The 27,511-nt window shown below is 37.2% G+C and overlaps 3 protein-coding genes across 7 annotated transcripts in view; 1 reads left to right on the top strand and 2 right to left on the bottom strand.

The window, feature by feature from the left end:
• Nucleotides 1-522: 522 nt before the first annotated feature.
• On the bottom strand, nucleotides 523-5,001 carry LOC111805150 (actin-related protein 6). 3 transcript variants are annotated; one of them, XR_002816617.1, is made up of 9 exons: nucleotides 4,187-5,001; nucleotides 3,463-3,679; nucleotides 3,324-3,387; nucleotides 2,932-3,016; nucleotides 2,789-2,839; nucleotides 2,636-2,698; nucleotides 2,396-2,539; nucleotides 1,407-1,536; nucleotides 523-792 (listed from the first exon to the last, which is right to left on the bottom strand). XR_002816617.1 is itself a non-coding variant. In XM_023690067.1 (8 exons), the coding sequence occupies exons 1-7, from the start codon at nucleotides 4,912-4,914 to the stop codon at nucleotides 2,410-2,412; spliced, it is 1,338 nt and encodes a 445-aa protein (XP_023545835.1). In that variant the 5' UTR covers nucleotides 4,915-5,001; the 3' UTR covers nucleotides 1,107-1,536; nucleotides 2,396-2,409. The 3 variants fall into 3 exon arrangements, 1 of the variants encoding a protein (XP_023545835.1); XR_002816618.1 differs by lacking the exon at nucleotides 523-792 and adding an exon at nucleotides 2,119-2,181 and having other exon boundaries at nucleotides 1,099-1,536; XM_023690067.1 differs by lacking the exon at nucleotides 523-792 and having other exon boundaries at nucleotides 1,107-1,536.
• A 1,406-nt stretch (nucleotides 5,002-6,407) lies between these two features.
• Nucleotides 6,408-11,258, top strand: LOC111806119 (BRCA1-associated protein). The gene is made up of 11 exons (XM_023691476.1): nucleotides 6,408-6,750; nucleotides 7,365-7,473; nucleotides 7,559-7,673; nucleotides 7,759-7,856; nucleotides 8,546-8,652; nucleotides 8,772-9,021; nucleotides 9,267-9,320; nucleotides 10,290-10,433; nucleotides 10,543-10,607; nucleotides 10,728-10,782; nucleotides 10,870-11,258. Exons 1-11 carry the CDS (start codon nucleotides 6,440-6,442, stop codon nucleotides 11,023-11,025), a joined length of 1,464 nt encoding a protein of 487 aa, XP_023547244.1. The 5' UTR covers nucleotides 6,408-6,439; the 3' UTR covers nucleotides 11,026-11,258.
• Nucleotides 11,259-11,922: 664 nt separating this feature from the next.
• Nucleotides 11,923-27,511, bottom strand: part of LOC111805224 (topless-related protein 4-like) — a 15,856-nt gene continuing 267 nt past the window's right edge. Inside the window, exons 2-27 of one of the 3 annotated variants that reach the window (XM_023690183.1) lie at nucleotides 27,184-27,302; nucleotides 26,896-27,075; nucleotides 26,678-26,791; nucleotides 26,396-26,554; nucleotides 26,126-26,303; nucleotides 25,900-26,023; nucleotides 25,424-25,539; nucleotides 23,213-23,381; nucleotides 22,973-23,082; nucleotides 22,803-22,872; nucleotides 22,586-22,659; nucleotides 22,334-22,429; nucleotides 22,162-22,257; nucleotides 21,010-21,137; nucleotides 20,815-20,895; nucleotides 18,488-18,641; nucleotides 18,233-18,400; nucleotides 18,058-18,150; nucleotides 17,714-17,860; nucleotides 14,546-14,656; nucleotides 14,279-14,458; nucleotides 13,765-13,893; nucleotides 13,574-13,669; nucleotides 12,994-13,182; nucleotides 12,721-12,887; nucleotides 11,923-12,596 (exon numbers count right to left, since the gene is read on the bottom strand). In XM_023690183.1, coding sequence (XP_023545951.1) covers nucleotides 12,398-12,596; nucleotides 12,721-12,887; nucleotides 12,994-13,182; nucleotides 13,574-13,669; nucleotides 13,765-13,893; nucleotides 14,279-14,458; nucleotides 14,546-14,656; nucleotides 17,714-17,860; nucleotides 18,058-18,150; nucleotides 18,233-18,400; nucleotides 18,488-18,641; nucleotides 20,815-20,895; nucleotides 21,010-21,137; nucleotides 22,162-22,257; nucleotides 22,334-22,429; nucleotides 22,586-22,659; nucleotides 22,803-22,872; nucleotides 22,973-23,082; nucleotides 23,213-23,381; nucleotides 25,424-25,539; nucleotides 25,900-26,023; nucleotides 26,126-26,303; nucleotides 26,396-26,554; nucleotides 26,678-26,791; nucleotides 26,896-27,075; nucleotides 27,184-27,263 — 3,408 coding nt within the window. In that variant the 5' untranslated portion in view covers nucleotides 27,264-27,302 and the 3' untranslated portion in view covers nucleotides 11,923-12,397. The remainder of the gene's footprint in view (nucleotides 12,597-12,720; nucleotides 12,888-12,993; nucleotides 13,183-13,573; nucleotides 13,670-13,764; nucleotides 13,894-14,278; nucleotides 14,459-14,545; nucleotides 14,657-17,713; nucleotides 17,861-18,057; nucleotides 18,151-18,232; nucleotides 18,401-18,487; nucleotides 18,642-20,814; nucleotides 20,896-21,009; nucleotides 21,138-22,161; nucleotides 22,258-22,333; nucleotides 22,430-22,585; nucleotides 22,660-22,802; nucleotides 22,873-22,972; nucleotides 23,083-23,212; nucleotides 23,382-25,423; nucleotides 25,540-25,899; nucleotides 26,024-26,125; nucleotides 26,304-26,395; nucleotides 26,555-26,677; nucleotides 26,792-26,895; nucleotides 27,076-27,183; nucleotides 27,303-27,511) is intronic. The other 2 variants (XM_023690185.1, XM_023690184.1) reach the window with 2 other exon arrangements.

Here is a 27,511-nt window from a genome sequence, read left to right as displayed (position 1 = left end):
TTTTTTAATATTTGGATAAGGGAAGGATAAGTGACGGGACCCAAACGTGAGATCTCTTAATCGATGTGTTCAAACAATTCTCAAAGCTTCCATGTGACATAGATGACAGTGACAAAGACGGGATTGTAGATGATAACAACGACGAAATTATAAACGAGGAAGAGGTTGCAACATCATGTTTTGGTTCCATCCACGATTATCTTTATCTTTCGTGGGTATCACGGTTTTTAGATTTGGTTTTCATCTTTGAGTGGGCGTTTGTGTTTAGGACCGAAACATCTATTATAAAGAATTTATTAGGCATAATTAGAAAAAAAANTAAAAAAAAAAAAAAAAAAAAAAGACTTCTAATTATATATATACACACAAGTGACACATCATTTTGTCTCTTTCTAATAGGTTTGATGTACTAAAGAATAGGGCAAACGGCCAAACAACATGTTTATGAACATCGGTCCTCTCTGCTCTTGCCTCTCTGTAAAGTTTACTTTTGTCTTTGGTATTCTACTATAATTTCACTAATAGCCCAAATTGATTTCTAATAAATTACGAGAAAACTTAGCCAACACAGTTCAATCGATGCTCAACAAATATATCGAGTAATGTTAATCAATGGACAGCTCGATAGATAAGAAACCAAAGTTGAAAGTTCGATTTTTCACCTTTGAACTTGATGAACTTGAAAAAGAAAAACAAGTCTGCTTCCACTGGTCCTGGAACAAAACGTCTTTTCTTCTCATTTCTTCTCTCGTCACATGTGAAAGCCTCTTTCTTCCTCCAACGAAACATGATCTATAAATTTCAAACAACAAAAGCGAAAATACGAGAAAATGTTTACTTTTGCAAGAATTATCTCCCAACAAATATGATTTTGGGTACAAATGGCAATAAGAATAACTTTAAGAAGAACCAGAAACTGGATTTACAAAACAAAAACAAAAAATGTTCCCTGATTACAGGCACAATAAAATGTCAAGATCAACCAAGCATTAATGTGACAGACAGCATCATTCAGAGATTGAATGCCAAATGGTACACCAGCAAAGCAATTATACATCTACAAGTGTCCAAGCGAAACAGATTCAGGACAACAGAAACAGAGTAAATAACTTTTTGACTGACAACTTTTTCTATTCAAATGTTGGAATACAATGCCAAAGCCAAAGCCCAAGCAAGAATCAAGCACACATGTTAAAAGCAAGCTTGGCTCGGCTCTAATCAGTCAGAGAATCAAATTTAAAAGCTAAGGAGAATCAAATTTAGAAGCTAAGGAGTATAACTCAACGGTAGTTGACATAGACATTGACGTATATTTTGTCTCTTAAGATTAAAAGTTCAAATATTTATTAACACTTTGAGGTGAACAGTACTAAAAAGTAATACGAATCCAATGCAGAAATCCTTACTGTATTCCAGTAAATCCTCTGCAGGCAGTCCAATGAAGATTTTTCATCAACCTCCTCTTACAAAAACTTAATTTTCATCAGAACGTTGGTCCCTGCTATGGCCTAGAATTGACCCACAAACGCCTGCTCACTGACATATAAGAATAGAATATATCATTGATGAGTGGATGTTAACACGAGCCGAGAGATTCGGCTTTAATCAATATGAGCGATGAATCGATATTTTTAATATGCTATAGAGATATCAACATCAATATCAATAAAATATCAACGACATCTTCATAAAATTGAGATCACGATATTTACATCAACATCAATACTTAAATCAGGCTGAAATATTAGGGGCTTTCTAACTATGTCTTTTTATAGAATAATTCTTAAAGAGGGGGTTGGTTTTAAAATAATTCTAAATATATGATATATTAGCTTCTGGAAAGATGCATATTTTGGACATAAGTCCCTTGGAAATCATCTCTTAGAAGATAAGCTATCAAAAATCATCTTAATTCTGGCAGTGAATAAAGTAGCCTACAGTTGCAAGTACTTTTGAAACAATTTTTTTTTACATTTTTTCAAAAACTACATTAAAAAATCACTAGAAGTCCACATTTGGCCATATCCATCTCCTGAGCTGAATCCTCAAGCTGAAAGATCCTCAGGGTTGCCAATAGATTAAGAAATTAACAGTTACTTCCCTAAAGAAGAAGATTACTTCGTTTTACTTCTTATCTGCCTGAATGCCGCCACTGAAGCTTGCTGGAACCTTGATGAAGCTCTATAAGGGAGTGATCGATTAGTTCGCCTTCCCACGTGCACGATCGTGTTTTTGCACAGAAACTTAGATAAAATCTACACAACTTAATTCTCTAGAATCATTTGAGATCCAAATGATTTTATGGTTTAAAACTAGAAACATTCAGCACCCATTCAGACAGTAGTATAATTGATTCATGAATAATTGATCTAGTTCGGTCAGAGTTAGTAGTGACCTTCATGCTTGCACTCAATGTAAAAATCTCTTCCGACACCGGGCAGATCCGAGTTCCTCGTATTCGGCCTTGGTAACACACATTGCTTCAAAACTAGGACTTGATGCCAGTAGTGATCCCCCTCTCCACACCCCTAAAATGGGACTGCAACAAAAGCACGAATATTTACAATATGTGTCAAGCCTCTACTTCGAATGGATAAAAACTAAAAAGAAGTGTGTTTTGGGGCATATAATTTACTCTTCTTGGGTTGTTATCTTCACTTTACACTCATCTGGGACAATAGGCCGGAGCTCCTTCTCTCTAAGACGAAAAATTGTCATGGAATGTTAATTATTGATTTATTTGAATGAAGAACTTACAAACTGTTAGATCAAGGGAATGAGGACTCACAATCTCTCAGCAAAATTGTGAAATAAAGTGCTTCCACCAGTCAAAACAATACTGCTTGAAAGTACAATGGTTAGTATCAGGTTAAAAGGAGTGAAAATCAATACCTGTTTATAAAGCTACCAACACATAGCAAACAAAAATACCTCTCGTAGAGCACGGGGTGCAGATGAGGATGGCAAGAATTAACAGCTCTAACAATGCACTCCGCTAGGCCGGCCTGGTTCATTCCTGTTCAACTGATTGTGTAAGTCCAAATGGGATGGATAGCAAGGTATCCCTTTTCAAGTCTTTGATCAAAGATAATCGAGAATTCAAAAGCTTCTACATAGAACTTTGAGAACCCCTGCCCCTTCCAAATTTTGATGGTAATTTTATTTGAAAAATAAGAATGTTCTTCAGCAGATACAGGTAACAACACAGAAAAATAGATTAATCAAGATTGGAGTCCACTAGAGAGAGGGGTTTCTCATCCAAAGCCATTAAAATTCATGATCGTTCATATTTTAAACCAAGAATATAAGAATATTGTACGAACCCAAATCTATAGGATGGAATATCATTTCTGGAACAAGGAAGCGTTCGTTCGTCAAATCAAATTCCTGCAAAAACCATGAAGATCGAATTTAACAAACAAGGAAAGTTTGATATAGATTCACACAAGAATAAGAATTTACATTTTTTGTTAGATCAATTTTCTTCCTGTTTTCAGTCTTTTCTGAGACATCTAGCTCAGTCTCATCATTCTTGACTCCAAGTGATGGAGATGAGGCTTCATCAGTCAAGGAGAGGTACCTCTTAGCTTCATCTGGATTTTTAACAAAACCCCTTGTATACGAAATCCCATCAGGGAGCACATATGTGCATCGGAAGAGATTTTCCTTTCCTGGTTTCCTATTTCAAAAATTCATAACAGAATATAGCTCTTGATCAAGATTGATGCATAAACAAAGCCTCAAGTACTCAAACAGCTCAACTACTAAAATACTGAAGAAAAGAAAAACATTCAATGTAGTAAAGTTAGAAGCTAAAAGGCCTTATGATCTGAAGAACTTCACTATCCTTTGCTCATATTTACCAGGAAATCCACCATTCTAAGATTAAAGAACAGACAAACAATCTAAAACAATCTCATAAGAAATCTTCCACAAAAGATGCAAGCACACAGAAAAGAAAATCTGCAGATACTTCAATGGGATAACCAAAATTCAGAAGCCAGATAACTAGCCTCATAACCTGGAAAAAATGGTGTTCTAGCATCTCTTCACCAACATTTTCCTAAGAAACAAATAGTCTGAAAATAACAAAAGAATGAGGAATTTCAAACAATCCCAGCAAAATTCATCTGGGAAATCATTAGAAAACTCCAAAACCCTGCCCTGGAAGAAAATAGGTGCAAACCTCGCTATCTGGAGGTCGCGGGGGACGTTAAGGGAGACAAAGCAGAGCTTCTCTTTGACGTCGTCTATGATGAAGGTTTCATCCATAACATTCAAAGCGCGATATGAAACCAACTCCTTCAAATAGTTCGTCAATGCCTTCCCTCCCAGGTCGATGCGTTTAACAGCGTAGTTCAAAGTGAAGTTCTGGAACACTGGAGCCGCATGAGTGAAAGAAAACCCACAGTCAACAACAAGGCTACACTGTGCCCTAGATAGGAGGCTCGTCGGGCGGCGGCTGGCCTCATAGAAGTGAACTAAAGAAGGAGAATCTGAAACATAGAGAGAACCAAAATTGAAATCCTCGAAAATGAGCTCGTCGGTGGCGCGTTGAATGGAAGGGAGAGTGAAGAGAGGTTCCGTCAAGAGGAGGGAGGAATTAGAGGGACTAACGTGAAGAAGAGAGGTGAAGAGGTGAGACCAAATGTCACGCTGCAGGTCGGGGTTTATGAGATAACCTCGGTCTATGGGGCGGCGGACGGAGGCCGATGTGAGGTCGAGATCGGAGGAGGCTTCAGCGGCGGCGGTGGTGGTGGTGGTGGAAATGGAGATTGGAGAAGGGTGGAGCCATTTCTTGGCGGAGAGAGGACGGTAGAGGCAGTTAGGGATTATGACGGAGGGATCGAGGTCGCCGCCGAAGCCGGCTTTTATGAGACCGCCGCCGTTGTCCAAGACGACGACGTTTGACATGAGAACGCAGTTTGAGCTTTTTCCGAGGATCGAGAGTTCGAGCAGGTAGCTCTAGCTAGCTCCACTCCAGTCCATTGTTGATGGTGATGACGTGGCTTATAAATTTTCCCAATTAACACACATCTAAATAAACGAATAATCTTTAGCTTGTACGGTTGCTAGAGACAGGTTTTCACACATCGACATGAGATAACACAATTCACCCCTTGGGTGTCAACGCCCTCACTAGCACGGCTCCCTATTTGGCTCTAATACCATTTGTAGTAGTCCAAGCGCACTACTAGCAGATATTGTCTGCTTTAACTCGTTACGTATAGCCGTCAGGTTCATAGTTTTACAATGCGTCTGCTAGGTGTCACAGTCCTACATTTTTTACCGTGCGGCGTCGTGATCTTGACACGCTCACGACTAGCCTTAAGGGGAATTAAGCTCCATATATAATTTTCGCCCCGGCTTTGTGGCTTCATCGGACCTTAGGCGAGGTTTGTCTTCGCCAATCGAACATTGCTTGTGCGGAATCCAAGCTTGTTCAACCACACACGCCGCCTGTGCGTGCATGTTCAATCGTCTGCGACACATCCGACTTGCTTCTACACTAGGCCAAGTCATTCGGCTTGACCTTGGCTCTACTCGGGCCAATGTCTCTCAATGCAACATCGCATCTCATCTTGCCATCTCGATCCCCCTCGACAAGGTCCATATGTCTTAACGCCATCCCGAGTCTCGGGATGTCGTCGGCCATCATAACTCATTCAGTCATGCTATCGAGAATGGGCCCGCTTGTTGTTCATCTCATTGGGACTTCCCGAACATCTATCCATCCGGGTTCTATCGAGGCATAGGCCCTCCCGTGCCCATGCCAAGTCATTTACGGATACCGTACTGGATAGCGGGTGTATGTAGCAACCTCCAACACGCGGGCTAGGACGCAATACCAGCACACTTGTGTCGTCCGGTACCGTCCTTCAAAAATCAATTTCAAAGGAAGTCGCCCGAGACACTCGTCTCGGCACGCTCGCCCACGTTGTGACACACGTATGTGCCACAGGATAGCTCACTTAGGCCACATGGGCCAGGGGTGGTGGAGAGCTAACACCATGGTACCCCTCCAATTCATTTTGAGCCATTTTCATTCTAGTAGACATGATTCAGGTGTCATACGGTGTTGTGCATTGTCCATACAATGTTCGATTGACACCAAACTTGGCGAGCATTCATATTTCATATGGACGGACTTAACTCTCGAACTGCATGCCCAAATTCCTTCCGAAACCCCAACTTTTGAGGTTAAAGCCCGGGGCCCTACTCAACCCTTTAACAAGCCTATATTTGCCCTTCGTGTCTATTCTGATGTCTCTTATGTCTCAACATGTCTTCGATGCCCACTTTTCTAAAATAATAATAATAATTAATAATAATAATAATGACAGATTGAAGGCTAAGCATGTAATTTAAATATTATGGTATGTTTATAAATTAACTCCGGCCACCGTGCGTTGTAAATTCTAGAACCAATTCCCCCGCCATGTTTTTCGTGCAAGTACATTCAGTGGACACCGACCAACCTCTTGCCGTCGGAATTTCGCCGGAGCAATCTTCAACCACTAGCACCGTTTCTCAACGAAACAGTACAGCTTCTTACGTCCATACGAAATTCAGCGAACGAAGGGGCATCATCCATTTATTCCGTAGCATTTCGCACTCGTCGCTCCCGAACCCTAGCTCTCAATCCACGATCCTCTTTGTTGTTGCTGTTCCGAACTATCTCTCATACGATGATTTCATTAACTTTTGTGGTTCTCGCATTAACCATGTCTCCGAGCTTCTCTTCATCAGGTAACCCTTGATATTGCTTGTGTTTTCATTTTTTTTTTTTCTTTCTTTTCTTTTGGTGGCCGATGAATTGAATTCTACTGATTGATAACAACATCGAGCTGAGCGTTCATGATTTACTTGATATTGTGATGCAAACGTGCTTCGTTTCTGGAGAAGGTTTTATTGTGTTGAATTATGAATAGCGTGTCTGATTAAGGCCAATGGATAATGAGCCTCAAGACTTGATATTGTGATGCAAACGTGCTTCAATTCTGGAGAAGGTTTTATTATGTTGAATTATGAATAGCGTGTCTGATTAAGGCCAATGGATAATGAGCCTCAAGACTTGAAGTCTTTTATTTTCAGAGATTCTTTCCTTGAGTTCTTCTTTTGTCAATCACGAAGCGCAATTGAGTTGTTGATTGTGAGTTTATGATGGCTATTAGGTTGGAAATTTCTTGTTCTTTTATGCATTGGATGGAACTGTAACTACGTTAAAGGCGATCATTGAAGTGATGCCATTGTCTGAATTTAGTCTGCATATGGTAGAAGGGTGCTTGGTGGCAGTTTTGTTAAAATTTTCTTGTTTTTCACTTGCTGCGCTCTCGATTGATGTCGTCTGATGGAATTTTTAGGAACGATGGTATGGAAGAACGATACAGTGTTTTGATTAAGCTTGGAAACCAAATGGATGCCGATGGGTTTTTTGGCAGGTTGAATGGCAAGAAGTTTTCTCCCTCCGAGGTACGAGAACTGCAATTTCAGTCGTTTATTTGATTTAATGGGAACATGGTCATATAATATTTCCACATATATTATTCATTTTTAGGCTGAGGTATGTCATATTCTGTTTCTGATGTCTGTCGAGTACACAGAATCAGCAGAGGTAGCTGGGTCGCCTCCTGACGGATGTACTGAATTGCCTACTTGCCCCGTTTGCCTGGGTGAGTCGAGTGTTTCTGTTTCTGATTTATTTTTCTTGAGTTCTGATAGGCTAGTTCTTCTTACTAATCTACATTTGAATGTTAGAGAGATTTGATCCTGATACTAGTGGAATAATTCACACACTATGTGACCATTCATTTCACTGCCCCTGCATTTCAAAATGGACTTCTTTATCTTGCCAGGTGATTATATACTCTGTTTTCCTCTATTATCTTTTTGTACTAGTATATCTACCTTTGCACCCTCACTTGACCAAGAGCCTTGATATTTGAGCCTTGTTTTTCTCATTCCATGTTTTAAATTACTGCATAAATTAGTGAAGAACTTTTTTCTTTTTGGATTGGGGCCTGTTTGTATTTATCCGCTAGTTCTTGTTCTTTGGATTAGAGCTCAATTCAGTATCACTTCATTGCTTGGGCTGTTTTCTTACATGCACTTTTATATTCTTTCATCTCCTTTTTTTAAATGAAAGCATTTTTTCTCAATAAATAAAAAAAAGAAAAGAAAAAGTCCTGCAAAACCTGAAAAATACTGGTGATGCAGGACCCTTTGTGGTTGTAAGGAGCACATCTTAATTCGTAAATCCAAAATTACATCATGATTGAAATGTCAGTGAACTTATCTTACATGAGCTTATCAACTTCTCATGATATGACATAGAACAACAGCTATATCTTACTGTATCTGATTCTTTCCTTTTTTTTGGAACAATTAATAATGTGAAATGCAAAAAATTACGTTTGTATGAGTTCTGTGATTCTACATAGCTTTGCTCTTCAAGGGAACCCTTTTAGAATTGGTCCGTTTCCTTGAAAATGGAAATGTTATATTGGAAGATCACACCATCTTTCTATTTTTGGCAAGTTATCAGGTCTGTCGATTCTGTCAGCAACAGGACGAGAAACAAGCTTGCTTCATTTGTGGAACTACGGAGAATCTCTGGGTGTGCGTGATCTGTGGCTTTCTAGGATGTGGAAGGTTACTTGCTCAATTGATTTCTCTTCTTATATATTCTAAGTTGACATATTCAAGAAGATTGATATCGGCAAAATACTTTGTAACATTAGTTGCTGCCTTTTTGCATCACGTTGATTTAGGTATAAGGAAGGGCATGCAATCAGGCATTGGAAAAATATGCATCACTGCTATTCCCTTGATTTAAGAACACAGCAAATTTGGGATTATGTTGGTGACACTTATGTTCACCGCTTGAACCAGTCAAAAGTTGATGGTAAGTTTGGAGAGATGAATTCACACTGTATTTCACATGAAGGAGCGTGTGGAACTTGTGAATATGATGAAGACTCCGGAATCAATGAGGCCCTGTACAGCAGTAAAGTTGAAGCAGTATGCCTTTCCGACTCAATTATTCCGCATATATATATCATGCATTCTATTTTTCTACGAGTCTGTAGCCATATTGTTTCTGTTAGGCAATTATGGTCTGAGAACTGTATGGACTTAGGACCCTAAATTTAATCCATGTGATGTTGAGGGTTTAAAGGTTGGATTATACAAATTATTCGCACTGGCATTTAGTACTTCAATCACATTATCCATACATTATTCCTAATTCATACATTTCCAAACAGATTGTGGATGAGTATAATCGGCTTCTTGCAACGCAGCTGGAAACTCAGAGACAAGTATGCAACCAACTTCCCTACTTTAGATTGTGCTTCTCCGATTTATCTTGCACCTTATTGTAATACTGCCTATTATTTTTGTTAATATTTCTTTCTCCTTTCAATACTGTCTTTGGCTCCCAATAATGGTTCATGTGAAAACATTTATATAATATTTCAAATTTCTCGAGAACTTTTTTCTGAGGATTAAGTTGAATATTTGACAGTACTGATCCTTTAGTTCTTAGCATTTTATAATTGCCATGTATAGACGTAATTCTTGGTATTAGATGAGACAAGACATAGTGTTCCACAAATGCTGAAATATGACTGGCTCTTTGTAATTTACCTGGACTCCAGCAATGCACAAGTATCTGAGACTTCAAACTCAGCTGACTCGAGCAAGTTAGCATTGCTGAATATTTTGGTTTCAAATTGGCCAGATATGGCTGTTTCTAAATCAAATAATAATGTGAGATCCTACATCGATGTAGAACGGAACGAGTGCTAGCAAGGACGTTGGGCCCCGAAAGGGGTGGATTGTGAGATCTCACACCAGTTGGAGAAGGGAACGAAACATTCTTTATAAGGGTGTGGAAACCTCTCCCTAGCATATGTGTTTTAAAAACCTGAAGGGAAGCCCGAAAGGGAAAGTCCAAAGAGGACAATATCTTCTGCTAGTGGTGGGATTGGGATTGGGATTGGGATGTTACAAATGAATAGGGATTGGGATTGGGATTGGGATGTTACAAATGATGTGTTCAGAACCTTCCAAGTCAATATCCCATAGCATTCCCACTTTGACCCATGTTATCGTGGTTGTGAGCATCTTTTGTATAAACTGTTGCGCTAGATCAACATTTTGCACATCCACGTAATATCTTTATAAAGCTCATCAACTTCCATAATTATGTCTTTTCAGCTCTAATTAAGCATTCACATATACACACATGCATATAGTGATCAAGATCCTTACTTTTGTCTCGACAGTACTATGAATCTCTGCTGGCAGAGGCAAAAAGCAAAAGGGAAGTTTCCGTTTCTGAAGCAGTGGAAGAGGCTTTAATATCCAAGACTCAGGACATTCATGACAAACTTGAAAACTGTGTCAAGGAGAAAAACGTTGTTTCCGACGTAAGTTGCCACTGTTTTCTCGTTCTCACAGATCGGATGATCACATTTTTTCATGGTCATTGACACTGATCTTCATTATGTGTTCTTCTAAATACTTCCCCCCCTGTAGGTAAATCAGAAGCTCATCAAGAACCAAGAAATGTGGATGGCTAAAGCAAAGCAAATTGAAGAAAGGTACATAACCTTTACAGTCCATGGAATTTCATGGGAGTTCGAATTCAATAGTTTACAAGCGTGTCGAGTTCTTGCCTTAATAGTTACTGTTGGATTAACTAATTACACTTTGTATGCCAGAGAACTCGCTTCGTTGAAATCAAGGAACGAGAAAATACATGATTTGGAAGAACAGGTACCGACATTTACACGATGCCGAATCCTCGTATGTATTTCATGGCTGAGTAGTTGCGCTTAGATGCATTTGATTGTGATGTTACAGATAAGAGATCTTACAGTCTACATTGAAGCCCAAAAGACACTCAACAAAATTACAGATTCAGATGACATAAAAGGAGGAACAGTGTTGCCTGTACCTGCAAAAGAATCTTCCCCCAGCAGCGGCAGAAAGAAGAAGGGCAGCCGAAGGCGGAATTAGAGAGACGCGTGCTCTTGCTTAAACTAAGGAGAAAATGAAAATGCTCTCTTTGATCATTGTTCCTTGAAGTAAAAACGTTTGATTGACTGAGATCTATGATTTGTTGTCTCATGTAAAGCAAAGGTATATATATTATATCCATCATGTCGATAGCAGAAATATTATTAGGATATATACATTATTAGTCCCTCATTTTATCAATATATACAATATTAGACCCTCATCATTCATCATTCTTTTTTTTTCTTTTTTCTGCTGCAGTTATTAACAATTTTTGTACGGTTACAACTCAAGTTCACCGCTAGTAGATATTGTTCCCTTTAGGTCGTTCTTCTCCCCAATCCATGTGAGATCTCACAATCCACATCCCTTCAGCGTTCGGTGTAGTTCTAATACCATTTCTCGTATCAAGTTCACCGTTAGTAGATATTGTTCCCTTTAGGTTTCAACACTTATAAAAGAATGTTTCGTTCTTCTCCCCAACCGATATGAGATCTCACAATCCACTCCCCTTCGGCGTTCGGTGTAGTTCTAATACCATTTCTCGTATCATCCTTGTGTTGAGGCCATGCTAATCTACGTTGTATTATTCCAATTTTATTGGATGTCCTCACATGGTTATAGGTTTTTTTTTTTTGGGTTGGAATTGAGTTAGTACAATTTCTAATGAGTATAGTAAGAGTCCAAAACGAGAAAGAAGCTATTATGAATCGTTTGAATAGTGCTCGTTTGAGAAACAAAAAGAATGGCTAGGAGAATAGTTATTACTAGGTAAAAACTTTATTTTAGTCCCTTTAAAAGCCATGGGGATCAGTTTATTATCCATAGCATTTTCAGAAAATGAAGTTTGGGCAACTAAGCAACAGAGAGCTTTTGCCAAACAAGGGAGAGAGACAATAATTAGAAAATGAAGGGATGTTATAATGTTAATGTACAAAACAGATGGTCAAATTAGGCCGTGGGAATATAGAAACTATCAATAACTTAAAACCCTGAAAAAGAAAAAAGAAAAAAGAAAAAAGAATTTAACATTAGATTGTTTGTTATCTGCCCCTTTCTCACAGAAGACTAGAGATCAAAAAGAAAGAAAGAATTGATTTCTTCGATTGTCAGCCGTCGTCAACCTTCCCATCTTGTGCCCGATCTTCTCAGCCCCTACATCGACGCCACCATGTACTTTGATGATTGTCCATCTCCGAATCTTCGTGGACGAGAACCAACCAACTGCACAACGCCATGGCTTTACTTGCTACGATGATGATGCCACGTACGACAAGCTCTACCATGCTTGCTTCAAGTATTCCTACATCTACATAACCTAATTGGCAATTCGCCTTTCGCTCAAAATCCCAAACATCTCCTATGCTCGACGTCATCGTTGAGGTTGATCGGGACCTGTGGTGACCGAAGCAGTGATTGGTCCAGCCCCATTCTCAACTGGAGGAGAGGTTCCCCATTTACCTTCTGACTCTGATGGCTCTAGTACAATGACACCGCCATCTGACAGTCCCAATGCAAACTGGTTGGGTTCAGATGGATGTGCCGCAATAACCAAAGGGTGTACCCTCAAGCTGTGCTCATAAAATAACACAATGGAATATATCAGAAAAAATGGAAAAGGCATAACTACCAAGTTGTGCATGGCATTGGCAAGTACACGTCTGAGTGAGTTGATCTTAAAATGAATAAACACACCTTGGATTCGAAGACAGGTATGCGTTCGGATTTATTCGACATCTTAATCGAAGAGTCGAAGCAGTAAGAACACCGACGCTTCCATCTTCAAAGCTGACGTAAATTGACTGACTATCACAAGAAAAGGTAGCATGCGTGATTGGGCCACTGACTTCTCGTGGGAGCCACTGTTGAAGGAAATTAGTTGCAAAAATTATCATCTTTTACAAATTACAAAAAAAAAGGAAAAGAAACTCTTGATTCTTGAATTTGTCATTGTTCTGGATACCTTACCTGCTTAAGGCATTCCAATTTTGGTGCTTCATATATAGCTATCTGAGTTTCATGAATGACTAACAAGTGTGTCTGGTCGACATGAAACTGAACGCGCGTATCTGCAACAGGAGGAGCCGTTCGACCGCTTGGAAACTGTAAGAATTTGCTGACCTGTTTCTCCCATCCATCGGTGCTCCAGACGCACAGCTACAAAAATAATAACGATTATGATATATAAACAAGTTAAAGGATAAAGAAGCAAACTTATGATCCAAGACTACTAAGCTCAAGCATAAGCCGTAGGAAAAAATGCAGCATGCGACTACGAGACCGAACAGCCTATGGGTGTGAATAAGCAAACAAAAAGATAAACAAGGGAGGAACACGAAAACATTACAAGACGACGAAGAATAAAATTATCACTATATTTATTCCTTTTCCTACTTTTCTTCCAAGTGCAGGAAAACCCTTCCAAAGTCTTATACAAGCCTGAAATGAAATTTCGTGGATTTCTATGCTCAATTCTTGAGCTATGCTTTGTCAGAAGTTCCCAATAAGGCCATACAGTAACTAGTATCGCTAAGAACAGAGTTCAAACCTGAGAGTCGGCTCCCGAAGATACAAGCACATTTAGTTGATTCGAGAAGGCAAGCCCAGTAATTCTTTTCTGGTGACCTTTTAACTTGGTTTTCACCTGCATTACGCAAGCTAACGATTATCAAAGACCCGAACTCCAATTTAAATCAACCAATACTAGGAGACTAAAAAATCAAGCCAACAAAACTTGACCTCATCAACTCGAACATTATAAATCTGAATAGAAGAATCCTCCATGCCTATAGCAATAATATTGTTATCCTGGGGATGGAATGCCAGAAATGTAGCCGCTGGTGGTGGGGGCATGAATGTTGTCATTGTCTGCATTGAGAAACACATTTAAGAACAGAAATGCACGTAAAATACAATTCGGGAAAATCATTACGTAATCCAATATTTGCCACAGCTCCTCCAAGGCATGACAAAGGTAATAATAATATTTTTTTAAAAACATCGACCATAGTAATAATAGCCAAGCAAAACCAGTAGATAACATGAGATTCGTTAGAATTGTTGGAATATCCAACAATCTGACAACTACAATATCAACCTCGTCCAGTTTTTGCATTTTATTACTTTTCAAACATATTAGTTTTGTGATTATGTAAACTAATCATGGTTAAACACGGGCAACTTCCAATATAAACTAATCATGGTTTCATCCCCAGAGAAATTGGCAGGTTATGCATATAGTACAACAAACTACCTTAAACGTCATCATATTGAATAGGGATATTTTCCCCCCTGAGGCAGACATAACATAAGAGTCATTCTTTGAAAGTGCAAAGCATGGGACAGCATCTTCTGGATTTGTATCACTTATATCGTTAGTCATCAATATTCCACTCGATGGTTGCCATAACTGTGGTGCGACACTAGCTGTGGCCTGCACGCGACATTACTTCGTAAATAGAGGATTTCTAGGAATCAATCATAATATTACATGTATCTCACATGATCAAAGAACGTGTACCTTTCCGGTCACAGTTCGATCATTTCTCTGCCATTTCCATAATTTATGTACAGCATTAGATGCTAATGCCAATATTGCAAGGCCTGAATTTGTATAAATCAATCTAGAAACCTGAAATAACTATCAATTTGTCAGAACAGAATCGTAAATTAAGATACATGCACGTCACAAAAGGTATATAATTAATCCATTGAAAGATTTTTACTATTATAATATTCATTTAATGCAGCGCAACTGATGCCTTCCAAAGAGAAATCTAAAACCTTTCTGACCAATCATATTAAAAAATGTGATGATATTCAAGGAAAAAATGCGATCATATAAAACCAAGATGTGTTGTGCATTAGAAAGCTCAATCTTGTAAAATACCATTATCACAGAACTGGGAGAGGTCTATAGAAACTACCATTTCATTACATCTTATGCAAAAAAGGATATGGGTCATATGATATATGAAACCTTCCAATAAAGCTTCTATATGGATATAAAAGGAATAAATATAGTATCAGGCTAGAATAACGTAAATTCTACATTCTTTTCCCTCATACCTAATTTCAAGCTATTTACAACAAATATGAAATCCTTGGGAGTTTTTTCACTAGATATAAGCTGAAGATTTACTATCAACTAAGAAAACTGGAAACTAATATGTTTGGTTAAAATGCCATTTTGGTCTCTATACTTTTAGACCTAGACTAAATTTAGATCACAATATTGTCAAAAATCTAAATTTAGTCTATGTACTTCTGATAAATACTAAAGTTTGTCCTTACTATTGGTTTGTTGTTATTTTTCAGTTAAAAAAAGTCTATTACCAATTTTGGAAACATACATTCGTATGGTGTCTTTTCCAAATTATTATTATTATTATTCTACCAAGTTCAATTAAAAGTTAACTTCAAACAAACATTAAAGACTAGTTTTAAGATTCACTGAAAGTAAATAGACTAAATTTGAATATTTGAAAATATAGGACCAAAGAACAAGAACCAAAATGGTAACATAACCTTGATATGATTCTACAAATATTTGATAGTTAAATTGTAAGACCAAAGAAAGAAAATTTTGAGCAAGACCCATACCCTTGAAGCTGTTAGATTATCTGTAAGCCTCAAGGAACGACATTGAGTTGGTTCATTGATTTCTGTAAGTTTCCAGATCCTAGATTTATCCGCAGATTCATCAGCAATTCTGGGTTTTACATCAGCCAGACCTCGACTATCATTGTTCTGAAATTGTCAATAAAAGAAAGGATAAGTCACTGAATATCACACTGCTTATGAATGTCAAACATGTATCTAGTCCCATATCCAAATATAGTACCATAAGAAACATCATTGATCGACAAAACTTAAGAACAAGAGTAATACCAACTAAATGGAATCTATTTAGCTAGATCATCTGCCATAAAGATAATGACACTTACAATTCCAACCATGGCAGCAACTGGGGCAGTCCGATCTCCAATGCTCATACCAACAGTCACAGCAGTAGGGCCAAATGAACCTATTGGTGGAGCCTACAGGAAAATAATTGAATAAAATCATAGCTAGAGAAAATATAAAGTAAACAAATCAGACAGAATATTTGAAATATTATACCTTCACAGCAGCAGCTGAAGCAGCAGCTCTAGAAGCATCAAATGTACGATTTTCAACTGTTCGGAGCATCCTGATTCCCTCTGCATTAGCTAGAATCTTGATGCCATTATCATTCGTTGAAACAGCCAATAGTACACCATCTTTGTTAAATCTTATGCAAGGGGAAGCCTGCAGATTTTGGAAATTAAAGTAATAAGCTTATTGCAAGCATATTATCAGGATCAGTATGAAAATGATGCTCATATCTTGACTAACCGGCAATCCACCATCTGCATCAATACTTGTTAGAAGATTTACACTATCCATATCCCAGATTTTAACAGAGAAATCATCACCAGCGGCCAAGAAACGATTTTTGGTGGTATCAAATTGGACAACACCCACTGATCGCTTGCCAATACCTTGATATGTACGCTTTACAGCTCCTTCACTTTCATTCCACTCAACCAGGTATGATTCTCCTTCCTTATTTGTCCCACAAGAAAACAACCTATAGTTTGAATATAAAAATTGATAGATATTGTAGAATAAGTACCAATGGAAGGATAACATTGTATTATTTAGATTTGAAAATGTCCATAACATTAAGTAATAACATATAAACCTCGTTCCATCAGCACTATATGCCATTGTAGTAGATGAGTGGCCTGGTGCATCATAGTCAACTCTTGAACCTACGTTATCATATAACCATGCCTTTATTTGTCCGTCAGCTGCTGTTGAGAAGATAAACTAGAAAGAAAAGAACTTAAGAATAAGAAACCACAATGCTAAAGCATCCGTACCCTAATATCTATAAGCTACAATATAATATGTGTGTGTGTGTGTGTGAATGTGGAAGAAACTTTTTTCAGACTATTTTGTCCTTGAATTTTTACATAATACCTAAATTATCAAGTTCATTTTTAAGAATAAATTAATAATGTAAGACGATCTTACTCCATAGGTTAAAGATAGAATTATTTTGAAAATCTACTCACTTTCAACCATGTCTTTACCCTCCCCAGTAATTCTGTCTTTCTGTCGGATACCACTCCTCTCTATGTCTCTATATTCCTTACAAACTACTAAGCCCTTTGCTATGCATATTGAAATTTTAAATCAACTTTTGATTAAAGCTCTCCCCCTCATTAGGGGACTCCTAGTCCTTTAACTTTGGTTTTATTACACTGGCTTTTAGATAGAGAAGCCTTCTACGTTTCCCCTTTAATTTCTCTTTTACTAGGGTTTCTCTTTCACTCACGTTCTAGGATGTCTTTGTTTGGCTCTCTCTTCATTCCAGACCATTGTTGATTTCTTAAGAAGATCTATATCTTTGCTCGGAAAGTCAAGGAGGAGAAAATTAACGTTATCGACTCTACTTGGAAGGCTTCCTCCCAGCTGGAGCTGCAGTGGTGCTTTATGTACAAATGTTCAGAGAGTTTGATCATGTACTTATCCCTTTTTTGTCTTATCTGCTTGTATATCCTTTCATTTNAAATGGTAACATAACCTTGATATGATTCTACAAATATTTGATAGTTAAATTGTAAGACCAAAGAAAGAAAATTTTGAGCAAGACCCATACCCTTGAAGCTGTTAGATTATCTGTAAGCCTCAAGGAACGACATTGAGTTGGTTCATTGATTTCTGTAAGTTTCCAGATCCTAGATTTATCCGCAGATTCATCAGCAATTCTGGGTTTTACATCAGCCAGACCTCGACTATCATTGTTCTGAAATTGTCAATAAAAGAAAGGATAAGTCACTGAATATCACACTGCTTATGAATGTCAAACATGTATCTAGTCCCATATCCAAATATAGTACCATAAGAAACATCATTGATCGACAAAACTTAAGAACAAGAGTAATACCAACTAAATGGAATCTATTTAGCTAGATCATCTGCCATAAAGATAATGACACTTACAATTCCAACCATGGCAGCAACTGGGGCAGTCCGATCTCCAATGCTCATACCAACAGTCACAGCAGTAGGGCCAAATGAACCTATTGGTGGAGCCTACAGGAAAATAATTGAATAAAATCATAGCTAGAGAAAATATAAAGTAAACAAATCAGACAGAATATTTGAAATATTATACCTTCACAGCAGCAGCTGAAGCAGCAGCTCTAGAAGCATCAAATGTACGATTTTCAACTGTTCGGAGCATCCTGATTCCCTCTGCATTAGCTAGAATCTTGATGCCATTATCATTCGTTGAAACAGCCAATAGTACACCATCTTTGTTAAATCTTATGCAAGGGGAAGCCTGCAGATTTTGGAAATTAAAGTAATAAGCTTATTGCAAGCATATTATCAGGATCAGTATGAAAATGATGCTCATATCTTGACTAACCGGCAATCCACCATCTGCATCAATACTTGTTAGAAGATTTACACTATCCATATCCCAGATTTTAACAGAGAAATCATCACCAGCGGCCAAGAAACGATTTTTGGTGGTATCAAATTGGACAACACCCACTGATCGCTTGCCAATACCTTGATATGTACGCTTTACAGCTCCTTCACTTTCATTCCACTCAACCAGGTATGATTCTCCTTCCTTATTTGTCCCACAAGAAAACAACCTATAGTTTGAATATAAAAATTGATAGATATTGTAGAATAAGTACCAATGGAAGGATAACATTGTATTATTTAGATTTGAAAATGTCCATAACATTAAGTAATAACATATAAACCTCGTTCCATCAGCACTATATGCCATTGTAGTAGATGAGTGGCCTGGTGCATCATAGTCAACTCTTGAACCTACGTTATCATATAACCATGCCTTTATTTGTCCGTCAGCTGCTGTTGAGAAGATAAACTAGAAAGAAAAGAACTTAAGAATAAGAAACCACAATGCTAAAGCATCCGTACCCTAATATCTATAAGCTACAATATAATATGTGTGTGTGTGTGTGTGAATGTGGAAGAAACTTTTTTCAGACTATTTTGTCCTTGAATTTTTACATAATACCTAAATTATCAAGTTCATTTTTAAGAATAAATTAATAATGTAAGACGATCTTACTCCATAGGTTAAAGATAGAATTATTTTGAAAATCTACTCACTTTCAACCATGTCTTTACCCTCCCCAGTAATTCTGTCTTTCTGTCGGATACCACTCCTCTCTATGTCTCTATATTCCTTACAAACTACTAAGCCCTTTGCTATGCATATTGAAATTTTAAATCAACTTTTGATTAAAGCTCTCCCCCTCATTAGGGGACTCCTAGTCCTTTAACTTTGGTTTTATTACACTGGCTTTTAGATAGAGAAGCCTTCTACGTTTCCCCTTTAATTTCTCTTTTACTAGGGTTTCTCTTTCACTCACGTTCTAGGATGTCTTTGTTTGGCTCTCTCTTCATTCCAGACCATTGTTGATTTCTTAAGAAGATCTATATCTTTGCTCGGAAAGTCAAGGAGGAGAAAATTAACGTTATCGACTCTACTTGGAAGGCTTCCTCCCAGCTGGAGCTGCAGTGGTGCTTTATGTACAAATGTTCAGAGAGTTTGATCATGTACTTATCCCTTTTTTGTCTTATCTGCTTGTATATCCTTTCATTTGCTTTATGGAAGTCAGGTTTCTTCATACAACGAAAAAAAAAATCTTAATAACTTTATTCACTCTTCAATTAGAATTTTTGTGGAATTCTTTGATTTCCTTCACTTGGATGAATCCAGGTTACTAGATCCGTCCATGGAATTTCACTACCTGAATCAATTACCTAGAACAAGTTTTTAGAATTGAGAATTATATTAGGATCAGTTGACAATTGTGACAAATCACATAATGCTCCAATTCACAAAATATGTTGTAAACTGAACATAATGGGATTCATCTTACCTGAATGTTCTCCTTGTGGTGAGGACATACAGAATACACAGGTGCATCATGACCCTCAAAAGTAAACTGCTTAACTCCAGTGACTGCATCCCACACCTGAAAAGTATGAAAGAATAGTAAGAAACATCCAACTTGTACGTGGACATCATCTAAAAGTCACTGAGAAACAAACCTTAATAACCCTATCCTCCCCACAGGTAACCAAGCATAGCTGTTTGTTAGGATATGAAAAGGCAAGATCATTGACACTGCCAACATGAGCCTCGATCTGTATTTAAAAATGAAAGAAGAAAACAGAGTCAAAATTACCAAAATTATCCACAAAAAAAAAAAAAAAAAACAGGATTAACCCGTTCTAATTGGATACGGTGATTATATGGAAGTACCAAGATAAAATTGATAGGGATTTCCTCCCAACACAAACCTCTAAGTGGTTTCTTAATTCATCACCAGCCTGATAGGAATATATGTGCACGATATGCTTTGAATATGCAACACCTGGATGTTGAAAGTAATCCAAACTAGTCAATTAACAATTTGTTTAAAAAAATACTTCTCTAATGAAACAAGAGCTTAGAAGAGAACCGAAGAGTGAACTCACCAAAAAGAACCAAAAAAAGAAAAACTAAGAATGAACTCACCAAAAAGTGTTCCATCAGGGCTCCACATTACACGATTGATCGATGCAGTATAATCACTGGCCAAAGATGCCTAGAAGAGAACCGAAGAGTTCAATACCTCAAAATTGCAACCTCAGCTATAAATCTGACACTTAAAATATCATGGGAGTCCAATGCAACAGAAGCCAAACCTGTAGAGGCGNTATGTACGCTTTACAGCTCCTTCACTTTCATTCCACTCAACCAGGTATGATTCTCCTTCCTTATTTGTCCCACAAGAAAACAACCTATAGTTTGAATATAAAAATTGATAGATATTGTAGAATAAGTACCAATGGAAGGATAACATTGTATTATTTAGATTTGAAAATGTCCATAACATTAAGTAATAACATATAAACCTCGTTCCATCAGCACTATATGCCATTGTAGTAGATGAGTGGCCTGGTGCATCATAGTCAACTCTTGAACCTACGTTATCATATAACCATGCCTTTATTTGTCCGTCAGCTGCTGTTGAGAAGATAAACTAGAAAGAAAAGAACTTAAGAATAAGAAACCACAATGCTAAAGCATCCGTACCCTAATATCTATAAGCTACAATATAATATGTGTGTGTGTGTGTGTGAATGTGGAAGAAACTTTTTTCAGACTATTTTGTCCTTGAATTTTTACATAATACCTAAATTATCAAGTTCATTTTTAAGAATAAATTAATAATGTAAGACGATCTTACTCCATAGGTTAAAGATAGAATTATTTTGAAAATCTACTCACTTTCAACCATGTCTTTACCCTCCCCAGTAATTCTGTCTTTCTGTCGGATACCACTCCTCTCTATGTCTCTATATTCCTTACAAACTACTAAGCCCTTTGCTATGCATATTGAAATTTTAAATCAACTTTTGATTAAAGCTCTCCCCCTCATTAGGGGACTCCTAGTCCTTTAACTTTGGTTTTATTACACTGGCTTTTAGATAGAGAAGCCTTCTACGTTTCCCCTTTAATTTCTCTTTTACTAGGGTTTCTCTTTCACTCACGTTCTAGGATGTCTTTGTTTGGCTCTCTCTTCATTCCAGACCATTGTTGATTTCTTAAGAAGATCTATATCTTTGCTCGGAAAGTCAAGGAGGAGAAAATTAACGTTATCGACTCTACTTGGAAGGCTTCCTCCCAGCTGGAGCTGCAGTGGTGCTTTATGTACAAATGTTCAGAGAGTTTGATCATGTACTTATCCCTTTTTTGTCTTATCTGCTTGTATATCCTTTCATTTGCTTTATGGAAGTCAGGTTTCTTCATACAACGAAAAAAAAAATCTTAATAACTTTATTCACTCTTCAATTAGAATTTTTGTGGAATTCTTTGATTTCCTTCACTTGGATGAATCCAGGTTACTAGATCCGTCCATGGAATTTCACTACCTGAATCAATTACCTAGAACAAGTTTTTAGAATTGAGAATTATATTAGGATCAGTTGACAATTGTGACAAATCACATAATGCTCCAATTCACAAAATATGTTGTAAACTGAACATAATGGGATTCATCTTACCTGAATGTTCTCCTTGTGGTGAGGACATACAGAATACACAGGTGCATCATGACCCTCAAAAGTAAACTGCTTAACTCCAGTGACTGCATCCCACACCTGAAAAGTATGAAAGAATAGTAAGAAACATCCAACTTGTACGTGGACATCATCTAAAAGTCACTGAGAAACAAACCTTAATAACCCTATCCTCCCCACAGGTAACCAAGCATAGCTGTTTGTTAGGATATGAAAAGGCAAGATCATTGACACTGCCAACATGAGCCTCGATCTGTATTTAAAAATGAAAGAAGAAAACAGAGTCAAAATTACCAAAATTATCCACAAAAAAAAAAAAAAAAAACAGGATTAACCCGTTCTAATTGGATACGGTGATTATATGGAAGTACCAAGATAAAATTGATAGGGATTTCCTCCCAACACAAACCTCTAAGTGGTTTCTTAATTCATCACCAGCCTGATAGGAATATATGTGCACGATATGCTTTGAATATGCAACACCTGGATGTTGAAAGTAATCCAAACTAGTCAATTAACAATTTGTTTAAAAAAATACTTCTCTAATGAAACAAGAGCTTAGAAGAGAACCGAAGAGTGAACTCACCAAAAAGAACCAAAAAAAGAAAAACTAAGAATGAACTCACCAAAAAGTGTTCCATCAGGGCTCCACATTACACGATTGATCGATGCAGTATAATCACTGGCCAAAGATGCCTAGAAGAGAACCGAAGAGTTCAATACCTCAAAATTGCAACCTCAGCTATAAATCTGACACTTAAAATATCATGGGAGTCCAATGCAACAGAAGCCAAACCTGTAGAGGCGCTGAACATGCTGAAAGATCCCAGACTTTAAAATTTCTAATAGCAATCCTTTCACGGCAACCAACTTCCCAGATCATGACATCACCCACCTGTGTTCCAACTGAATTTCAAAAACACGTTGAAAGAAATGTGAGATGTGCACTCTTATCCAGCATCTACAAGCCTAGTAAAGTTAAGAACATAACAACAAAAGAACTTTGATATTACTTCTAAAGAAAATTGGAACATACCAAGAAGTATAGTTTGTTGTTGTGGATGGAAGTCCATACTCTTGACAACTGAACCTTGACTCAAGGTTGTAACAACATTCTTAGGCAAGTCATCAGAGGAATACGAACTCTGTCCATGACCTTGGTTTGCGAACCCAATCGGAAGAATATTTACCGGTAAATTATTAACCTGCAATAAACCATGTCAAGTTCAAAACCAATGAAATAAACCTAAATCCTAACTTTGTGTTCTTTGGAATAGCATGCAAAGCATATACTAGATAAGAAACTTCGAAAGCTCCCAAGATACATCATCAATTCCAGGAATAACCAAGAGTATTGCTAGAACAAATTTCTTGACGAAAAAAAATTTAAGAAAAAGAAAATATCAATTTTAGAAGTAGAAAGAAATTTGTTTAGGAGAGGAAAGTCCCGTGTTAATTGAAAACACGCTTTACAAAAATGGTAAGGTAGTGGTACACTATCTTTTCTTTTCTCACATGCTAAGAAGAACCATTGGCAGAGGTGATGAAGGATATTTGGAAGAAACGACCAAGGATGATAATATCACAGAATCAAGGGTTTATGAGAAAGAAAATCACAGTGAATTGAACGAAGAATTCAAAGAGGAAAGTAACTGGGAACTTACAGAAGATGTTTTCACTACAACTGGCATAAGGTGTCCTAGGAATATCAAGAAATGATAGATTATTTATGTGTCACCAGTTCATTTTGCTTCGATAACTTCTTGCTATGATGTGTAGACAGAGATCAGGAAAATCAGGCTAGCAAACATTAGGTATGAAATGATTGGTTGTGGTTACTAATTTCTACCCAAAATTTGAAGCTTGAAGTGGAACCACAAGAAAATCTCAAATTTTCCCTCCCACGGCGAATGGATCAAGGCAAGAAGCGTTCCCATAAATAGATGCAATTTCATATAGTGTAAAAAGACTAATAAGGAAACTTGAACCCGTCAAAGCTTACAGTACAGTGAAATAAAATATGGTGCTTCAACAACGATGCCCATGGCTTAACATCTCACCAAAGTGGTGCTCTGCTTATGCAAACAATCAGAGGAGTCTTTAAATCACATCCTTATTTGTTCACTAAGGACTAAGGAAATTTGGTCAGACATTTTTTCCACCTTTGGATGGAGCATTGTACCACCAAACGATTCCTTTGATTGGCTTAATCTATTGCTTATTGATCATCCAACCAAATCTACAAAAGCCATTCTCTGGCCATCTATCATAAAGGCTGCTATTTGGAAAATTAAGGGTGAAAGAAATTCAAGGATCTACAACAACAAAGAAAGTGCTCCAGGCGAAGTTTTAGATTTCTCTTTTCTATGCTCTTTTTTTGGTGTAAAAACAAAGAATCATTCAGCAGCTATAGCTTGAATTCTCTCTTATATAGCTGGAGACTTCTTTTGTAATCCCATAGGATGGATTTCTCATTTTGTATGATTTCATTCTATCAAAGAAATTAGTTTCCTATCCCCCCAAAAAAAGTGAAAGAAAATATTCATGTCTTCATCCCAACAGATGTTTTACTAACACTAGAATTCAAATTGAAAGCTAGTGGCTCCATCCATAGACGACAGGAACAAAGACAAAATGGAATTCCCAAGAGGCGGCAGAAAATTATGATAAATTAAAGATTTCAATTCTGCGGACCAAATCTAAAAAGCACCCAAATTGATAACCTGTCAAAAGGAGACAGATGTCCTATTTAACTTATCCATCCAAAAGTCAAGCTGCACACTGTTCTCCTACAGTGATGTGAGATAAATAATTTAGATATATATTTGCAGCTAAGTAAATAGAAAAATGATCTTAATTCGAGAGGACTCTTATCTTACTCTTAAGCTATTTGGCCAACCTCGCTACACATTCTGCTTCTTAATTGTTAACATTTACCATTCTAGATGAGGCGAGACACTTCGGGATATATATAGATAATTTTTTTTCCTTCTATTATATATATATATATATATATATATATATATATATATATATATATATTTATTTATTTATTTATTTATTTCCTTTTACAGGAGATAAATGCTAAGACTTTCAATTAAAATGTAGAACGTGAAAGGCTGAAAGGCTATGCTCAGGGAGGAATAAAATACAGAAGAGGGGGGAAGGGGGGAGAGAGAGAGAGAGAGAGCTTTTAAATTTAGAAAAAAAATTAAGAAAAGAAAGAAAAAGAAGCGCTAAGCAGTACCTCTTCAGATAATCCAAATGGTCTTGCTCGCTTCAACACATGTTCAGAATCAGCCGTTTGATAGTCCATAGTTGGGTTATTAGCAGGAGGAGTCCTAGGTCGCTTTAAAATAGCTGCTAACAAATTTTCCATCAGAAATCACAGGGTTAGATTAGATCACAGGAAAAGTATTAGAGAGTAGTTAGAAGTGGCCAATAAGGAAACTCAAGAAGCATTTCATGACTTTGAAGACCAACTAACTCAATGAAAGGGGCTGAACAGTGTCAATTTAAATATTATTAAAAAAATTACACATTATTTTTTCGTTATACATTCTCTTTCACCATGTTAATTCTTACTTATTATGCAATTGGACAAGAATAAAATATTTCATGGGCACATCCCATACATATACAGCATAACTAATGCAAGCATGTAAATGTGTATACCCTCTCCACCAGGGTGAAAAGAGAAGAAGAAGAAGATTCACGTCCTACCTGCATTATTAGCTGCATTGAGACCAATAGGCCCGGCAGAAGCTGACGGATGTGGCATAGGGGACGGATTTGCCATCCATCCAGCTAAAGAAGTAGGAAGAGCAGCTGGTGTAGGCTGAAATGGCTACAAGCACACAAAGTGGACCAGCATTCAAACTCCAGAGGCTAAAAAGCAATCTAATAGCTTGAAAACTCGTAAAACTAAACAATTTCCTCCTAAACTTACACCATGTGCACTCATGGGAGGAAAGGCTGCAGCCTTCGGAACAGCCCCCAATAAGGGATTGGTCACAGGAGATGGAGCCCTGGCACCATTAGGTTGTCCACAACTATGGTCCACAAATAAGGTCTTTATGTCAGGGTTTGGCCTTGGATTCTTACAGAGCTGGTGCTGCCAATTTAAACTGCATTCTCATTTTGGAAAACAGAGTGTAGAAAATTCAGAACCCAACCATGAAATTGTAAGACAACAAAAAAGCATAACTAGTAAAGAGACCTCTGATTAATTAGAGTACGCAATCTTGAGTTTTTCAAGGTTGGAAACTGAAGCGTATCACGGAAAAGTGGATTAGCTTCAATCAATTTTTTCAATTCAGCAAGCATTATACCCCTGGCAGACTTGGTGTCTCCATACTTCGATAACTGCTCGTTATTTCTGCAAAGTAACACATTGCATGAGATTTCATAACATTGCTAGAGAAAAACGTAAGTTGAAGTTCAGGAACAAAAGGTTCACAGTCCGAGCAACAACATTTTTTAAAATCAAGTATCCCCATACCTGAAGTTATCCAAAGTCAATAACTGTGTAATTTCCTTGAAAAGCTCTTCATTAAATGCCGAAAACACTTTCAAATCCTTAACTAGAATATCCACAGCTTTCGCTCTATCCCGCCTACAATTTAATTCTATCTTTAGTAAAGTTAGGATGAAGAAAAAAAAAACTGTTAAGCTAAAAAACATAGCCGCATAAATCAAATTCACAAAATTCCTTTTTACTTGTCCAAAGCTTCAAGGTACTTCTGCTTCCGTATTTCAAAAAAAATCTTCATGGAGTATCTATTATCATCAACCTTCGTAAAACCAGACAGATACTTCTCCACCTCATCCCACTCGCCATTCGTAACCATATCCTCAAAATATCTAATGTTGAAGAAAAACCCCGATTCTTGCTCCAACCTCCACCAACATCCAAAAACAAATAAAAAATTAGCAACACCACCGCCAAATTACAACAGACATGCGAAAACAAAACAACAAGAATAATCGAAGAAAAATTAAACATACTTATGAACTGTCTCCTTGAATTTCTCCTCATCCAAAAACTGGAGTATGAGAAACACGAGCTCTCTGCTAAGCGAAGACATATTTATGTCTTCAATTATAAAAACAAGAGCCTGAACGATCTAACGAAGCAGATCAATAACATTAGCAACATCAAACACACAAGAAAATTACAACAACAATTATTTCCAAGAGAAATCCAAACGAACGTGTTGAAAATTACGAATTACATATAACAATTGAATGAAAAAGGAAGAAGAAACAAAAAAAAAAAAAAAAAAAAAAAAAAAAAAAAAAAAAAAAAAAAAAAAAAAAAAAAAAAAAAAAAAAA

This window comes from Cucurbita pepo, chromosome LG11 (genome assembly GCF_002806865.2).
Source record: "Cucurbita pepo subsp. pepo cultivar mu-cu-16 chromosome LG11, ASM280686v2, whole genome shotgun sequence".
Lineage (NCBI taxonomy): Eukaryota > Viridiplantae > Streptophyta > Magnoliopsida > Cucurbitales > Cucurbitaceae > Cucurbita > Cucurbita pepo.
The sequence above is the reverse complement of the archived record's forward strand: the minus strand, read 5'-3'. Positions and strand labels throughout refer to the sequence as shown.

Bases quoted from the DNA above. Each gene is read 5' to 3' on its own strand.
- LOC111806119 (XM_023691476.1), top strand. From the start codon at position 6,440: ATGTTTTTCGTGCAAGTACATTCAGTGGACACCGACCAACCTCTTGCC. The intron at 9,321-10,289 runs GTATGCAACCAA...TTGTCTCGACAG, and splicing joins AGCTGGAAACTCAGAGACAA to TACTATGAATCTCTGCTGGC. The intron at 10,783-10,869 runs GTACCGACATTT...GTGATGTTACAG, and splicing joins TACATGATTTGGAAGAACAG to ATAAGAGATCTTACAGTCTA.
- LOC111805150 (XM_023690067.1), bottom strand. From the start codon at position 4,914: ATGTCAAACGTCGTCGTCTTGGACAACGGCGGCGGTCTCATAAAAGCC. The intron at 3,680-4,186 runs GTTTGCACCTAT...TTTTTGAAATAG, and splicing joins CGCGACCTCCAGATAGCGAG to GAAACCAGGAAAGGAAAATC. The intron at 3,017-3,323 runs GTTCGTACAATA...TCAGTTGAACAG, and splicing joins ATTCCATCCTATAGATTTGG to GAATGAACCAGGCCGGCCTA.